The sequence below is a fragment of the Vespa mandarinia genome, chromosome 1 (genome assembly GCF_050613455.1).
Source record: "Vespa mandarinia isolate Hongniang chromosome 1, ASM5061345v1, whole genome shotgun sequence".
Classification (NCBI taxonomy): Eukaryota; Metazoa; Arthropoda; class Insecta; order Hymenoptera; family Vespidae; genus Vespa; species Vespa mandarinia.
In genome coordinates, this window is record NC_140810.1 from 13,609,009 (window position 1) to 13,627,500 (window position 18,492).

Genomic DNA, 18,492 nt, shown 5'->3' on the forward strand with positions numbered 1-18,492 from the left:
GCTACCTACCAGAGGTATATATATATGTAAATATATATATATATATATACTTTATATATATATATGGATGTGTGTGTATATATGTATGTATGTATGTATGTATATATGTATGAGGATCGATCGTTATCCTCCAGGCGACTGTTCAATTTTCCCGCGGTCTCTCACAGTACGTCCTGGAAATCGAGGTTAATCGTTGAGATAAGGTAGAAATCTTCCTTTTCGTTACGGACAAGCACACATACGCCTCGACATACGCAAATTACTACTGTTACTACTGTTGCTGCTACTGATACTGGTACTGGTACTAGTACTGGTACTGGTACTGGCACTGGTACTGGTACTGATGCTAGTGTTAGTGCTAGTGCTAGTGCTAGAGCTGGTGCTGGTGTTGGTGCTGGTGCTGGTGCTGGTGCTGTAGCTCTACTTCTTCTATTCTCTAAAGCGACCATATGAACAACGCGAAGCTCATGGGACTCAAGAGATTTCTTTAAATTCTAAGTGAGTGAGAGAAAAAGAGAAAGAGAGAAAGAGAGAGAGAGAGAGAGGGAGAGAGAGAGAGAGAGAGAGATTAAACGTGTTTATCATATAATGCAATAATCGATCGAACGTTGAGCTTCGTTAATCGACATATACATACATATATATATACATATTTATATACATATTTATATACATACATATATATATACATACGTACATTCATACATACATACATACATATATACATACATAAATACATATGTTGTATGTATCGAGGATCGACACTGTACTTTACGACGACGGAATTTCAATGAAAAATAAACCGAAATGACGCGTACCTAAAACTTGTTTAAATACCTACTGACTCGCCTATTACAGACTACTTATTGCTATAAACGATTATAAACGATTATATACATATATATATATATATATATAAATATATATATATATATATAAATACATATATATATATATTATGATATAGACACTATACATTGTTTCGGCATGATGTAAGAATACTGTTGGTAATGAAATAAAAAAAGAGATATACTTGTCATATTGTTCATCATCCTCCTTCTTCCAAAGATTCCAAAGATCAATCCAATATATATCTTATTCTCGTTTGTTATCTAAGTGTTACTAGATATTAAACATTAGAAATATCTTATAAAAGTACATACAAACTAATCGGATATTCGGTGACACAATGAAATCCTTTTATTAAGAGGTGTGAGAAAAATGTCTCTTGTGTGGAAAAAAAAAGCACTTACACGGTTTTCGAGCTAACACCTCTATTTCTTGCTGTTTCCTTTTTTTTTCTTATTTTTTTTTTTCCAAAAGTTTTCTCGGACGTTCTCGGAATACTCGGTTTTGTGTTATACCGACGGTAGAGTTAACCACGTGAAATAAATTAGTTAAATGAATTTTAGTTTGAAACTAGTTTTACGTGGATACATGCATTCTCGTATATATCGTCGAATCTCTCTCTCTCTTTCTTTAATCTTTTTTCCAAATTATTCATTCAATGAACTAGAAAACGGATTGCTTTACATTGGTAACATTTTCTATTGTAATTCGTATCTATTCGTAGGTTTGCATACGTATTCGTTAAATGATTGTTGATCAGTAAATTACTGATTATATTAAACGAATAATATAATTCATATATAAAATGTTACTAGATAAAAATAGTTTCATTAAGCAACATAATAATATGTACTTAAAGCTATAAGATTAAAATTAAATTTTTCAAGTTAAATGAGATGAAGACTAAATTCGTAAGATTAAACATTGAAAGCTAAATGCTTCGAAATAAACGATTGAAAGTGCTTGAAACAAATCGAAATGTTTAAAACTAAACGTTGATGATTAAATTCGTAAAACTAAATGTTGGAAAATAAATTTTTAAAATTAAACGACTGAGGCAAAATGCTAACGAAAAATCAAACGATGAAAGTTAAATTTTATAAATTTTGCAAATGAAATGAAATGTATGAAATTAAAAGAGGAAGTTAAATTCTTAATGATAAATGTTGAAAGTCAAATTTCTATAACTAAACGTTAAAAGCACAATTTTTAAAACATTAATTTTATTAAATGTAAATTTTAAAATCTTAAAGATTCAACGAAAATTTCAAAAATCAAATATAATATAAATCGTATACTTAAAATTAAACGATTGAAACCACGAATAAATGAAAAGTCGCAACGAACGTTGTATAATAGAAAAGATATTCAAATCATACCCAATATCGATTTATCCTTTTTCTCGATGAAGATGAAAAAAAATCTCTGATGAAGATCTGCGTATTCTTTCGTCCATTATTTCTTATCACTTTTCCTTCATTAGATCCAACGAAGTCTTGTCAATATTCTAACGTCGAAGTCTTCGTTGATTAATACTCAGCTTTCGTCTTCTACAGATTTTATTAATATAATATTAAATTAATTTATTAAACAAGATAATTAACAATAAAAAAATATAAATTAATGGTATAAACGAATGCACACATACACACACACACACATACACAAAATATATATATAATTTTTTTATTATTAATATTAATAATATATATTTGAATATAATATTAATATCATATACATAATTATATATATATATTAATTATTGATTTATATAATATATATATAATAATATAGTATATTAATTAAACAGCTTGATCAAAAGTACGAATATGAAAAATAATATGTGAATAAATAGAAAACTGGAACGCGTGTAGCGACTCGTCAATCGTATTATATATTGTACGACGTCGCAATAACGACTGAACCAAAAGAAAACGAAATTGTAAGTATGTACTTATAACCTTACTACTGTACTACTCTCGATTGATCGATCAAAAGGATTGTCGAAAAAGTAAACAAATGTATAATAGTATTATTATCACTTGTGTGAATATTATTTCGTATAACTGTATGTTCAAATGCAATTCGATATCAAGGATTTATATAGATCAAAAAAACATACTACTAAATAGATCCTTATTTATTATGTATAAATTAAATAATAATCAATTATCTAATACATATGTATATGTATGTATGTATGTATATTATAATATTAATAATATAATCAAATTAATTAATAGATTAATAGTACTAGATTAATAGCATAATATATGTATATGTATGTGTATATATATTATTATATTTAATAATTATTATGAATAATTATATATATTTAATATTATATTTATATACATACCTCATTTTTCCAACAATTAATTAATGTTTCTTCTCTTACCGATCATGTTCCTCACTAATTTGAAAAAAGCAGATAAGTCATATATCAAATACTTTAAGAGTTAGAACTTGTATTCTGATTGGCTGAAGAGCGAAAAATGGCTGTCGCTTATTGGTCGATGAAAATTCCTACCTTTTACGTCATCCAATAAACGTCAATGTTATTTTATACACATTACTCTTTATACTTACAAATATATTTCATATATTATTATTTGACATTTTACAATTTTTATTTTGTTTTGTAGTATAAAATATATCGAAGTATTAAAAAAAAATTTTCAAATTGTAAGCTTAATAACTTTAATATTCAAAAATATATTATTACATAAATTGTGAACAACAAATTAAAGTGTTTTCTCTTTAAAAAAGTTTTTTTTATTATAGTAATAAAATATTAACAAATTAATGAATAAATGAATTTAATCATATTGTTAAATGTTATTAATTGTAAAGGAACACACTTTTATATACATTATCAAGCATTCTTACCTTGTAGAAAATGAGAACCAATCATCGCTATGGTCATGTGATCAACCTCATTCGAAATTTTAGATTCAAGTCATGTAGACGGCGCTAGTAAAGATAGCGCGTGCGCAGCTACAAAATCTATATTAAAATGGAGGATAAGAATCAGGTCGTGGAGCGAGAGGCTAAGAAAGATGAAATTCATGAAAAAGATGGGCATTCCAAAAGGTACGTTATCAATCTTTATCGTACAATTCGCGTGCCATTTTTTTATTTCGATTGCAACATTTGTTTTCTTCGATCACTTAGAAGTAAAAATTGATGTGACGGCCGGTAGTTTTGCAGTCGGTACACTGAGACCTTCCAATGCAGTCACTGTATAATCATTAACGATTAATATTTCAATAAACATTATCTCTTCTTACAATATTATTTCATCCTTCCTTTGTAAAAACTTATTTTTCATTCTAACACTTTGGTTATGATTTATAAAGTAATAAATAAACATGTATATAATTTTTACCTATAACATAAGTTTTCACCATTCCTATGTTATTAATTGAAAATATATAATCTATTAAAACTATACGTATAATTTTATAAATATCGATTTGTCTATGTGCTGTTAAATATCTTATCTTGATATTGAAACGTTAAATTCTATCTCATGTGTCTAGTTCTAAGAAAAGGAACCGTAAGAAAAAGAAACAACCAGTACATTCCACGAGTGAAAATCACAATAATGCAGGACACAGTGAAGAAAAAAATCTTCACAGTGCTTGTAATATCTCCATAAAGGAGATACAAATGGCTATGGAAGTATTTAATATGCAACAAAAGCCTGCCAAAACTCAAGAAGAAGCAATGCAGAAGCCTTATCAATTTTGGAGTACCCAACCAGTACCTAAAATGGGTAGGTTTGCAAAAAATGTTTATAATTAAAGTAAGTACGTATGTAAAGTAATTTTGTCATCATAAAATTTTAGATGAAAAAATTGTGTGCAATGAACCAATTGAACCTGATAAAACTTCCATAAGGGCCGAACCTTATTCGTTGCCAGAAGGTTTTCAATGGGATACTTTAAACCTTGATGATCCTTTGGTATTAGCAGAATTATATTCTCTGCTATCAGAAAACTATGTAGAAGACGACGATGCGATGTTTAGATTTGATTATCCACCTATATTTTTAAAATGGTCATTATTATTACATATAAAACTTATAAATAATAAAAAAGATGATTACTGGAATATCTATGGATTTTTAGGGCATTACAACCACCAGGATGGTGTAAAGAATGGCACTGCGGTGTTAGAGTCAGCAAAAGCGGACGTCTAGTCGGTTTCATTTCCGCTATTCCAGCTACTCTACGCATTTATAACCAGTGAGCATACAATAGTTAAATCATAATTTTATTGTATTTCTTCTCTAATTCTTGAATTTATTTTAGTACTAAAAAGATGGTTGAAATAAATTTCTTGTGCGTACATAAGAAATTAAGATCCAAAAGGGTTGCTCCTGTTCTGATACGAGAAATTACCAGGAGAGTAAATCTTCAAGGAATATTTCAGGCTGTGTATACTGCTGGAGTTGTATTACCAAAACCAGTTGCAACTTGCAGGTATTTCATTACTAATAAACAAATATTTTTTTTCAAATGTATACACGTATTGTATTTCTATAAAATTCATATTCATTATTATGCTTAGATATTGGCATCGATCGCTTAATCCAAAGAAGCTTATTGAAATTAAATTTTCTCATCTCTCGCGTAACATGACTATGCAAAGAACTTTAAAACTGTATAAACTGCCAGAGAACACCAAGGTGCCTGGATTTAGGAAGCTCGTTTATACAGATATTCCACAAGCTCACAAAATTTTAAGCGATGTGAGTTTCAATATTTCAATCAATATTTCTTAATAGTATATAAATGAAAAAAAAAAAAAAAAAATATATATATATATATATATATATATATATATACATATATACATACATCGTATGTTTCAGTACTTAGAAAAATTTGATCTGGCACCGATTTTTACAATCGAGGAATTTCAACATTGGTTCCTTCCACAAAATGGCATGATCAATACTTTTGTAGTGGAAAATGATGGTAAAATTACGGATATGGTTAGCTATTACACATTACCAAGTTCAATAATGCATCATCAAGCACATAAGACTTTAAAAGCCGCATATAGTTTTTACAATGTCTCCACCGTCACTCCATGGCTCGAGCTTATGACCGATGCTCTTATATCAGCCCGTAACGTAAGTCTAAACATCTTTCATCGTATCCTATTGTTTAGAAAAATCCTATTGTTAAAGAAAAATTATTTTACACAGTTGGGCTTCGACGTATTTAATGCTCTGGACTTGATGGATAATAAGGAGTTCTTGGAACCTTTGAAATTTGGTATTGGCGATGGTAATCTCCAATATTATTTATATAACTGGCGTTGTCCAAGTATGACGCCTGGAAAAATTGGTTTGGTGCTCCAGTAGACTTCTAGATCAACATGTTGTTGACTAGAATATAAAACGATTGTAAGCTTGCGTGAGTGAAAGAAAAGAATGCAAGAGTGTGAGTGACGAGAAAGAAATATGGCAATATGAGATGACACGTAAGAATATAAAACGATACAAAAAAAGAAAATGAAGAGGAGTGCGGAACCTCTAATATTTCCGCGATTACAAAGGATAATAAAAGAAAAAAATAAAAAAAAAAACAAAACAAAAAAAATAGCGAGCAAATGAACGTTAAAATAACAGCGGAAGAAGAGGGAGGAGGGTTGAATGAATACGTGTGAAAAAATCTTTCGATACTGTGAGTCGATCTCTCAGTAATTTCGGATATCATTCTTTCCAACGTCCTTGATACTCGGACAGGGACATGGTCAAGATCAGTACGGTGTAGAGAAAATATTGCATGCGCCAACGCGAGTGTATATACGTATATTATGTGCGTGATTCGAGCAATGTAGATAAGTATCGTAACTTTAGTAACTTGACCGACCCACGCAAAGGGTGAGAACATAAACAACTAGGATGCGATCTAACTTCTTCGAGAGAACTATGTTTCCTTTGCACCTTCTTGACAAGATAGATGATAATGCGTATGTCAAGGTAAGAATGAAAAACAACAAAAAAAAAAAAAAAAAAAAAAACAGAATTACAATAAAATGAGATTCGTCGGCAAAGTATCCCTCTTTTCTCTTCTCGTTACCTTCTTTTTTAATTATTTATTTTCTTTCTTCCTTTCTTTATCTTTCTTTTTCTTCTTACAATGATCGATCACAAATGTAAAATGTTTTTATATTAATACATGAAATATTTTTATCCTTAAAAAGCTACCCGTCCTTTTTCCTATACACTTAGCTTGATCGATTTCACTGACAACTCACTGCTACCCATCGACGATAAGATAGCTTCGAGAAGACAAAAGAATGGACAAAAGACGTCAACTTTCGGAAAACTCGACATTTATCCCGCATATCATTGCTTACTTTCATCTATTTCTTCTTTTTTTCTTTTTTAATTTCATTTAAAAACATATTATAACAAAAAAAAAAGAAAAAGAAAACACTTTACGAATTGATCCAACGAATGTAAACAATTACATTCGATTATTGATTTGTCAGCCGTAAATACGATTTATATATTATATTTTATTCATTTATCACGATATTATTGTACTTCTCGGCGCGTTTTTTTTTTTTTTTTTATTTTTTTTTTTTTTTTTTTATTTTTTTTTTTATGTAACTCATCTTCTATGATTGTTCAACAGGCATACGCACACAATCCCATCACATCTCCCTCCCCCCTCCATATACGCAGAAAACTGTATAACTCACGGATATGCTCTCTCAACAGAGAAAAAGTTTTTCTTTGTAACTGCCGCTCTAGATAAAAACGACCGTCTCGAAGAACTCCGACGGTCGACATGCAAGGCCTTCTTCTCAAGATAAAAGAGAAGAAACTATGTTTCTGTCACAATTAGCTAACTTAACATTTGTATTCTATTTAGATAGGATGTTAGCAGGCACACATCCTCCGATAAGTTCGTAGGCACAACAAACATTAATTTACACCGATAATAATACACATCCGTCAATAAATATTTATTATTCATACCGGCGACCGATGAAAAAAAAAAATAAATAAATAAAATAAAAAAAAATAAAAATTGTCTCATCACATCCAAATTGTATTTCTATCTAATTTGATCGATTAAATCGTATAAATATCGAATTTTATCGAATCATAAGAAGAATATTTGACGGGATTAATTCAATTAGGATTATGTCAAACGTGCTATTATAAAATGATAAAACGTGCAACAAACGATACGAATGTTTTTTCACCTAATATAATATGAAATCTAACAAGGTGCAAATTATAAATCAAATTATGATGTAAAACTCGTATCGTTGATTATCTATCGACAAATGTTTTAAAAAGAACCATCCTTAAAAATTATACGACATTGGAAATATATATATATATATATATATATATATATATATATATATATATATAAAAAGAAGAAAAGTAAATGTCGCCATAACCGATATAAAAAATACGCAGTACGTAGTTTATAACTTCTTCGAACATTGTAACACATGTAATAAACGGAGGAAAAGTACTTTTACTACTTCCGTGTTTATAATTATATCGTATTCTGCGGGTATCAAGTCAATATTAATATTCATGTCTTTGACATTTTATTTATCTAAGAAAATATTGCTGTTATATAAGAAAATTTCATATTATCATATTTTATTATTTTTAATAGAAACGTTATAATTTGCAAATTTAACTGCTACCATAAGTTAATACATGCACCATTTTTATTTCATCTTGTTATATATATATATATATATATATATATATATATATATATGTTATATTTACATGTATATACGTATATACATAACAGAGTTCACTTAAACACACATGTGAAAGTATTCACGATAAGCGAATATCCTTCGTTCGGTAATAATCCCCCGTTAAATCGTGTGCGATCCATAAAGTTATCATATTTCGTGCTCTCGTTTATATTTACAGTACTATTTAGATTCGCAGTCATTGGTACACTTGCAATTGCTCGATAATATAACGCAAATATCATTGACACGAGGGTCATACTGTTGCGGACTCTGTAATTCCTTTGGGAATAGAAAAAGGCCAACTCTTAAAGATAAATTTAAATGCGGCTTGCAAAACGTGAGAGTATTACACGAGATAAAGAAGTAGAAAGAGAGAGAAATATGTTTACTCTCGTTCATCCACGAACGACCCTTTTGCTCTTTTGAAACTTAGGAAACGTAAAGAGAGTCGTTCTTAACGTGCCATTGATAATGGAAAGGAAAAAAGGAAAAGAGAAGAGAAAGTAGAATATGAGAGGATAAAAAAAAGGATGCGGAAACAAGAAAAAAAATGCCATACAATATCCCGGAACAAGCGATAACGCTTCGTGTGTCACTGATAGAAGTACGTAGGTGGGGAACACAAAACACGATGCGGGATAAATACTGGCCCGAAATCGTACGGAATTCAGTCGCAGTTCTGGTGTACTATCATCGTTAACGTTTTTTTATAGACTAGAATTTATTACGGAAGAATTGCAAAGATCGATCGATCGTAATATAATTCGAACGACGTGGAATTTAAATAGAAAAAGAAATTCATAATATGTGAGAAGCTCGTTTAGCGAACGTATAGTTATTAAAATTATCTGGATTGGCCTTACTAAATCATGCTCCTAGTGATCCTTTTTCTTTACTTACTTCATCCCTTAGTGAACGGCAATTTAAACAGGTAGCTACTGTCTAACGAAAGAATAAAAGAAAGAAAAAAGAATCCAAAGAATAGTATTAGCAAGTTTTCTTTTTCTTTTTTTTTTCATCGAACGATATCTATGAGAGTTATATTATCACAATAGATCATTTTATGAATGATCTTGGTTTTCCTCCAGCTTGATCAATCGATATGTTAATAAGTTTATTTCAATCTCTTTTTTATAGCCTGTTTGAAAATGGAAAGTATAATTAAATCTGTTTTGAATTAGTTATAAAACGGGCTATCTATTCTATTTTAGTTTTGGAATTTTATATACTTATAAAATTATATATATATATAGAGAGAGACGGAAAAAAGAGAGTAAAAGGATGAGTTCAAGTTCAAACACATCGGTGTATCTTATCTAATATGTGTCATTGTCCCTGGAGTCAGCATATAATATCACCGCCGATGATATCCATCCCCCTACTTAACTTTTTCAGAACGAATTGGCCGAAAAAAATTTTTAACATTTATTGGAATGTTCCTACCTATTTTTGTCATCAGCATCACATCTACTTCAATGAGTTGACAAAATTTGATATCAAATATAATTCTAAGGAAAATTATCGCGGTGAAACGATATCACTCTTTTATGATCCTGGAAATTTTCCTGCTATGGTGCCACTCAAAAATGGTAATCTTTTACTCTTCGTTTTTATCTCTATCTTATATAAATTTTAAGGTACGATATTCGTATTGAAAATATTTTTAAATTCCTCTTTAAATATCTTTACTTCGATCGATTGTGAAATCTTATTAGATAATTGTTTAGGCACATATGACATAAGAAACGAAGGAGTTCCTCAAAAAGGTAACATCACAGTTCATCTCCAACAATTTACCAAAGAATTAGATGAAATATATCCAAAGAAAATTTCCGGTGGTATTGGTGTAATAAACTTTAATAAATGGAGACCAATCTTTCGACGCAATGTGAATAATTTAAAGATAAATAAGGAAGTTTCCATAGATCTTGTTCGCAAGGAACATCCAAAATGGGATAAATCAATGATCGAAACGGAAGCGTCGAATAGATTCGAAAAATCTGCCAGAATATTTATGGAAAAAACTTTAAAATTGGCGAAGGATATTAGGAATAAGAATAAATGGGGTTATCACGGGTATCCCTATTGTCCTACTGCTTCAACTGGTAATCCTAGCTTTGATTGTGACGCTCTAGCAATGAACGAGAACGACAAGTACGAGATCAGAAATATTTGATTGGAATAAGTTAATTCATTTCATACGATCGATCAACAATTATGATTTTATTAAACTTATATTATTAATTTTTTCATTATGTATAACATACGATAAATATGTTTGAATAATTTGCACTTATTTCCCATGATATTTATCAGTACTTGAACAAACGATTAGCGTGGGATTCTTATAAAAAGCAAACGGTCTATGATTAACAAAGTCAATGTTAATTATTTCGTATTGAAAGTTAGAGTATGTCAATAATTTAGCTTTCTATTCTATGTTATCTAATCGTTCATTTAAAAGATCGTACGTTTCTCATACAGGCTATCGTGGCTATTCAAGCATCAAGACGTACTTTTGCCATCCGTCTATGTGAAACATGTTCTAAAACCAGAGGAAAAAATTGGTCTAGTGCGAGGAAGTGTGAAAGAAGCTGTTAGAATCTCAAAAAAATTTGAACATTTACCTAAAGTTTTATCTTATTGGTGGTACGCATATGAAGATAAAATGGACACTTTTCTTACCGAGGTTAGTAGTATTTTATTTAGAAATTTAAAATATCATGCTTATAAAAATTAAATTAAATCGTATCCTCTTAACTTCTCAGTTATTAAATATTTTATACTTTCTTATATTCGATTTTTATATTCTCATAGACCGATGTGAAAAATACTTTTCAAGAAATTCTTATTAATGGTGGGGATGGTATTATTATATGGGGTACCATGCATAACTTAAACAACAAAAAGAAATGTGAAAAATTGAAACAGTACTTATCGACGATTTTGGGACCAATCGCTTTTAAAGTGATGGAAGCTGTCAAAAAAAGAACACCATTAAACTTTTAATACAATCTATAACCTATTACCGATGGTGATAGGGTGCGTTCAATGATCTGCTTTGAAAAATATTACTCTTATTGCAACGATATCATCACATTGAAAAGATTTGTCACAAACAAAAAATAAAACTGTAATTTACAAGATCACAACATTAATAATCAAAGTAAAAAAATAATTAATAATTAAATTAAAAAAAATAAGTATATATCAAAAAATATTATGTGTGACGTATATGTACTTAATCTAATTCCTTTGTGACTAAAATCAATAAATGTATTTCTTCGCATTAAGAATGATGCATAATCCTTTAAAATAATATTCCAAGTATGTAACAATATTCTTCGTCACAATAATTCCGGAAGTATTAATTAAAATACAGAATCCTAAAAAGAGGAAGAAAGACGAAATTATGAAATACTACGTACAGGTATAAAGTCATTAAGAGCGTTTAACTATTAACGAGTAAGAATCACTATCATGATTCTCGATCTTCGTCACCTTTTCCTCCCCTTCCTCTTCCTCTTTCCCATTCTTCACTTCTTCCTGTTTGTTTCGAAGTAGCAAATCGAGCGAAGTTTACAACGAATATACTTTAGCACTAACAGGCAAGTTTTACTTGTCCGAGGTGTAAGATCTCAGGCAATTTCATTTTTTACACATGATTACATCGAGTAGAGGTAATCAAAGATCTCTTTTGCTCACAGTGGATGATCCACCATTTTCTCTCTCTCTCACTCTCTCTCTCTCTTTCTCTCTGTTTCTCTTTCTCTCATTCTCTCCCTTTGTCCCTCTTCAACTCTCTCTTGACAATCATGCATCTTTCTTTGTTTTGTGTCGAGAATACTACGAGAGCTCTTAAGAGTGAAGGAAAGTGAGTAGAAAAAAGTAAAAATGATGGTTATTAGTAAACATATACATACTTTTTAACTGTAATAAAAATGTCATAACTTAAATAAATGACATTATGTAATCTTTTAAAACTATGAATATAATTTTTGTGTAGGCGTACTATTAAATATATTGTCTGTTATCGAAACGATCAATTCTATCTTTTGTGTCTGGTTTTAAGAAAAAAAAAAAAAAATCATAAGAAAACGAAACAGTCAGTACATTCCACGAGTGAAAATTACAATGATACAAAGACATAGTGAAGAAAAAAATCTTTAGTTTACTTGTGATATTTGAATAAAGGTGATACAAATCGATGTGGAAGTATTTATAATATGCAATAAAAACTCGCTAGAAATATTAATAAAGAAACAATACAAAAATCTTATCAATTTTTGAAGTATGCAACCAGTACATAAGATTACCTCTGCTATCAAAAAATTATATTGAAATCAAGGATGATATACTTAGATTTGATTATCGAACAATATTTTTGAAATGATAATTATTATTACGTGTAAAAATTTCAAATAACAAATAAAAAACAGATTGCTAAAGTACATACCCATTTTTAGAATATTATAACCACAAAGATGTATAGAATGTCACTGTCATGCTAGAGCCAGAAAAAAACGAATGTTTTTTCCGGTTTCATTTCCCTAATCCAGCTATTCTATGCTTACATAACCAGCATTTGATTTATATTTATATCTCACTTTTATTATATTTTTTCTCTAATCTTTGGATTTATTTTACCGGTAAAAAAATGGTGGAGACAACACATTTTTTGTATATACATAAGAAATCAAGATTCAAAAATATTGTAAAAATTATTATTATATTGAATTATATTATTATATTGAACAATATTTTATTTATATGTATAAAATTGTAATGGCTAAACATATTGGTTTGGCAACTAATTTTGCGGATTTTGTCGATAGATGGACTTTACACTTTCTGCAATCACTTAGTTGTCAACCCAATAAATATATTAAATTGTATATTTTTGTTAATCACAATGAGTGATACATAACAGGAAAATGAATTTTTATTCATGGACAATCGAAATATATACTGATTTATTCAAATATACCATGGTGTCCAAATATTTTTGTCAATATATGTATATATATATATATATATATATATATATATATACATATATATGTATATATTGGATTTCGATGTATTCGATGCATTAAATTTAATGGATTGGAAATTCTGAAATTTGGTATTGGCGATAGTAATCTCTAATATTACTTATACAACTAGCGTTGTTCAAATATGAAATCCGAATATTCCAATAGACTTTTAAATCAATATATTATTCACTGAAATATAAGAGAAAGAAACATGGCGATATTTGATATACACATAAGAATATGAACGACGAAAAGAAAATGAAGAGTGCGGAACTTCCAATATTTTCGCGATTACAAAGGATAATAAAAAGAAATAAAAAAAAAAAAAAAAAAAGAAACAAAATGAACGTTAAATAACAGCGGAATAGAGTTAAATAAATGCGTGTGGAAAAATCTTTCAAGACTGTAACTCGATTTATTAATGCTTTCGGATATCATTCTTTCCTACTTCCTTGGTACTCGACAAAAGATGACAGGGGGACAGGGTCAAGATCGGTATGATGTAGAGAAAATATTGCATGTGCCAAAGCGAATGTATATATGTATATGTGCGTGATTCAAGCAATCCAGATAAGTATCGTAAAGTTAGTAACTTGACCGAACCACGCAAAGGATGAGAACGTAAACAACTAGAGTGCGATCTAACTTTTTCAAGAGAACTATCTTTCCTTTGCACCTTCTTGGTCAAGATAGATGACAATGAGTATCATGATAAGAATGTCAATGTTAAGATAAGAACGAAAACAAAGAATTAAAATAAGATTCATTGATGAAATATCTCTCTTTTCTCTTCTCGTTATTTTCTTTCTTTAATTATTTATTTATTATTTATTTATTTATTTTTTTCTTTATCTTTCGTTTTTCTTACAAGAATCGATCACAAAAGTTCTTGATGTTAACAGATGAAATATTTTTATCCTTCAAAATTATACGTCCTTCTTCCGGGACTCAGCTTGATCGATCGCACGGCCATTGTGAGTTATCCACCAACGATAAGATAGCGATGAGAAAATGAAAGAATGAACAAAAGATGAAAAATTTTGAAACGTCGATTTAACTCGGTATTTATTCGAATACTTAATTTAATCTTATTTAGCTTAATTTAATCTATTTCTTTTTTTCTTTTCTTTTTTTCTTTTCTTTTTTTCTTTTTTCAATTTCATTTAGAATCAAAATTCGCTCTTATTATAATAAATAAAAGAAAAATCGAACGTAATTGTTCGATCTAACAATTACGTTCGATTATTGAATCAATCGAAAATACGAAATTTATGTTTCATTGATTCATTGCGCCATTTATTGCGACAACTCTACGTATTATTTTTTTTTCTCTTATAAAAATTACCTCGTCTTTTATAATTGTCCAACAAGCAAATATATATATATATATACACACACACACACACACGCAAAGAGAAAACTATATAACTCACGGACACATTCTCTTAACAGAGAAAAGTTTTTCTTTGTAACTGCCGCTCTAGATAAAAACGCCCGTCTCGAAGAACTCCGACGGTCGACATGCAAGGCCTTCTTCTCAAGATAAAAGGAACGAAACTATGTTTCTGTCACAATTAGCCGGCTTAACATTTGCATTCTATTTAGATAGGATGCTACCAGACACATCCTCCGACGAGTTCGTAGGCACAACAAACGTTAGTCTACAACGATAATAATCCACATCCGTCGATAAGTATTTATTCCCCGTGCCGTTGACAAAAAGAAAAGAAAGAAAAAGTGAAAGGAAAAGCAAAGAAAAAAACAAAAAAAAAAAGAAGAAAAATGTCTCACCGCAGCCAAATTATATTTTTTATAAAATCTAAGTAAACGATCGATTAAATCGTATAAATATCTTGTATTATCGAATCATAAAAATATTCGAGTAAAGTTAATTCAATCAGATTATGTCAAATGCATTATTATAAAATGATAAAATGTGCGACAAACGATACGAATGTTTTTTATCTAATGAAATATGGAGTCTAACGAGGTACGGATTATAAATTTAATTATGGTATAAAGTTCCTAACGTCGATTATATCTACCGACGTGTATTTTAAACTGACCGTCGTTAAAAATTATACGACGTTGGGAATATACAAAAAAAAAAAAAAAAAAAAAAAGAGAAAAAAAGAAATAAAGAAAATATCGCTATAGCCGATATAAAGAATACGAAGTACATGGTTTATGACTTCCTCAAACACTGTTCTACAAGTAATAAACGAAGAATATTTTTACTACTTCCATAATATAGAACGTTTTATACTAGATATCTAGACGTACGAATATCTAATCAATCTTAACATTGTTAGTTTTAACGTTTTGTTGACGTGTAAAAAAATATTACAATTTCATACTGAAGTATTATTTTATTCAATGAACTCGTTATTATAATTTGAAGCATTAACTGCGACCATAAATTACCGCATACAATATTTTTATTTCAACTTGTCACGTCCTATATACATTCATAACATAAAAGTTTACCTAAATACAAAATGTAAAGTATTTGTGATAAACGAGTATCCTTCATTCGACAATAATCCCCCTAAATCGTAAAATTATCTTAGTTCGTGTTCTCGATTGTATGTACAATTTTATTTCGATTCACAGACATTGGCACACTTGCGACTCCTCGATAAGATAATGGCAAGTATCATTGACTCGAGGGTCATATACTTGCAAAATCTTGTAATCCCTTTTGCGTAGTAAAAAAAAATGGACCCTTAACGATCGATTTGGATGCGGCTCGCAAAATGTGAAAGTAAAAAAGAAAAAGAGATAGATAGAGAGAGAAAGAGAGAGAGAGAGAAAGAGAGAGAGAGAGAGAGAAAGAGAGAGAGATTTGCTTTCGTTCATGCTTGAACAACAACCCTCTTCTTCTTTCGAAGCATCGTAAAGGTCACCCTTAGCGGACGTCAACGTGCCATCGATAATGGAAAGGGAAAGAAAGAGAGGCGAGAAAGGAGAATATAAAAGGAAAAAAGAAATATGCGGAAACACGAAAAAACGTCAAACAATAGCCCGGAGTAAGAGATAACGCTTCGAGTCACTGGTAGAAGCACGTAGGTGGGGAACACAAGACACACAGACACGATGCGGAATAAATAGTGGTGTGAAATCGAGCGGAATTCAGTCGCACTTCTGGTGTACTATCGTCGTTAACGTTTTTCTATACACGAGAACGCAGTACGGGAGCATCGCAAGGATCGATCGATCATAGTGTGACTCACTCGACGTGGAATTAAATAGAGGAAAAAAAAAGAGAAAAAAAAGAGAGAGAAAGAGAAAGAGAAAGAGAGATAAAGTTCCTTTAGAATTGATAACACATATGAGAGTCTCATTATTGAACGGACAATTATCAGTATCAGCACGATTGTCCTTACTAAATCATGCTCCTAGTGACCCTTTTTCTTTTTTTTCTTCAGGCCTTAGTGAACGGCGACTCTTGCGGGTATTGTCTAATTAAAAAAAAAAAAAAAAGGGGAAAAAAAAGAAAAAAAAGAAAAAAGAAAAAATGGAAAAAGAACAAAAAAGAAAAGAAAAAAGAATGTAAAAGTGAAAGGAAAAAGAAAAAGAACACAATGAGTGTGGCGCTTACAAATTTTTTTCTTTTTCATTCATCTTATCTATGGGAGTTATATTATCACAATAGATCATTTTATGACTGACCTAGTTTTCCTGCGGTGTAATCGATCAATACGCTAATAAGTTTATTTTAGTCTCTTTTACATAGCTTCTTCGAAATTGAAAAATATAGTTAAATTTCTTTCGAATTAAATGTAACGCCCGTTATCCTGGTATTCTATTTTAACTTTCGAATTTTGTATATATATATATATATGGTTATATATATATATATATATATATATATATATATATATATATAACTATATATAAAGAAAGAAAAGAGAGAGAAAGAGAGAGATGAATTCAAGTTCAAATACATCGGTGTATCTTATCTAATATGTGTCATTGTCGCCCGAGTCAGTATATAATATTACCACCGATGACATCTCCCGCCTAACTTTTCCAGATCGAATTGCGAAAAATCCGAGAGACCGAAAAGAGTCTTCAACATTTATTGGAATGTTCCTACCTTTATGTGTCATCAATATGGTCTCTACTTCGACGAGGTGACAAATTTTAATATAAAACATAATTCTAAGGACAATTTCCAGGGAGACAAGATAGCAATTTTTTATGATCCTGGAGAATTCCCGGCGTTATTGCCACTCAATTATGGTAAAATTTTGCTTTACAATTTATCTCTATCGTATATGGATAAATTTTTTTCAATGATATCGACATCGAAGATTTCTTTGAATTTTTCTACAACAGGTATCGTTGCATCGATAAAATGAATCTTACATGTGTAAATCTTACATATTGTTTAGGCAAATATAAGATAAGAAACGGTGGAGTTCCTCAAGAAGGTAACATAACGATACATCTTCAAAGATTTATCGAATATTTGGATAAAACATATCCAAATAGAAACTTCAGTGGTATCGGTGTAATCGACTTTGAAAGATGGAGACCGATCTTCCGCCAAAATTGGGGCAATATGAAGATATATAAAAATTTTTCAATAGATTTAGTTCGCAAAGAACATCCATTCTGGAATAAAAAGATGATCGAATTGGAGGCATCGAAGAGGTTCGAAAAATATGCCAGACTTTTCATGGAAGAAACTTTGAAATTGGCCAAAAAGACTAGGAAGCAGGCTGATTGGGGTTATTATGGATATCCCTATTGCTTTAATATGTCGCCTACTAATTTCGTTCCTGATTGTGACGTTACAGCGAGAGACGAGAACAACGAGTACGAGATTAGAAATACTATT

The 18,492-nt window shown here is 30.0% G+C and overlaps 3 protein-coding genes across 3 annotated transcripts in view; all 3 read left to right on the forward strand.

Moving 5' to 3' along the window:
* The first annotated feature begins 3,801 nt into the window (after window positions 1-3,801).
* Window positions 3,802-7,029, forward strand: Nmt (N-myristoyl transferase). Its single transcript, XM_035880007.2, has 8 exons — window positions 3,802-3,942; window positions 4,392-4,627; window positions 4,701-4,911; window positions 4,983-5,099; window positions 5,166-5,336; window positions 5,425-5,605; window positions 5,729-5,992; window positions 6,068-7,029. Exons 1-8 carry the CDS (start codon window positions 3,866-3,868, stop codon window positions 6,224-6,226), a joined length of 1,416 nt encoding a protein of 471 aa, XP_035735900.1. The 5' UTR covers window positions 3,802-3,865; the 3' UTR covers window positions 6,227-7,029.
* Window positions 7,030-8,745: 1,716 nt separating this feature from the next.
* On the forward strand, window positions 8,746-13,253 carry LOC118447718 (inactive hyaluronidase VesT2b). Its single transcript, XM_035880008.2, has 5 exons — window positions 8,746-9,541; window positions 10,006-10,199; window positions 10,338-10,764; window positions 11,095-11,299; window positions 11,428-13,253. Exons 1-5 carry the CDS (start codon window positions 9,480-9,482, stop codon window positions 11,617-11,619), a joined length of 1,080 nt encoding a protein of 359 aa, XP_035735901.1. The 5' UTR covers window positions 8,746-9,479; the 3' UTR covers window positions 11,620-13,253.
* Window positions 13,254-16,770: 3,517 nt separating this feature from the next.
* Window positions 16,771-18,492, forward strand: part of LOC146873317 (hyaluronidase Vesp ma 2) — a 2,878-nt gene continuing 1,156 nt past the window's right edge. Inside the window, exons 1-3 of the mRNA XM_085656390.1 lie at window positions 16,771-17,100; window positions 17,683-17,891; window positions 18,044-18,470. Of these exons, the coding sequence (XP_085512516.1) occupies window positions 17,039-17,100; window positions 17,683-17,891; window positions 18,044-18,470 (698 nt within the window). The 5' untranslated portion in view covers window positions 16,771-17,038. The remainder of the gene's footprint in view (window positions 17,101-17,682; window positions 17,892-18,043; window positions 18,471-18,492) is intronic.

Excerpts from the sequence above, each read along its gene's own strand:
- Nmt (XM_035880007.2), top strand. The coding sequence starts at position 3,866 with ATGGAGGATAAGAATCAGGTCGTGGAGCGAGAGGCTAAGAAAGATGAA. Across the intron at positions 4,912-4,982 it reads CCACCTATATTTTTAAAATG|GGCATTACAACCACCAGGAT; the intron begins GTCATTATTATT and ends ATGGATTTTTAG. Across the intron at positions 5,606-5,728 it reads CTCACAAAATTTTAAGCGAT|TACTTAGAAAAATTTGATCT; the intron begins GTGAGTTTCAAT and ends CGTATGTTTCAG.
- LOC118447718 (XM_035880008.2), top strand. The coding sequence starts at position 9,480 with ATGCTCCTAGTGATCCTTTTTCTTTACTTACTTCATCCCTTAGTGAAC. Across the intron at positions 10,200-10,337 it reads TATGGTGCCACTCAAAAATG|GCACATATGACATAAGAAAC; the intron begins GTAATCTTTTAC and ends ATAATTGTTTAG. Across the intron at positions 11,300-11,427 it reads TGGACACTTTTCTTACCGAG|ACCGATGTGAAAAATACTTT; the intron begins GTTAGTAGTATT and ends ATATTCTCATAG.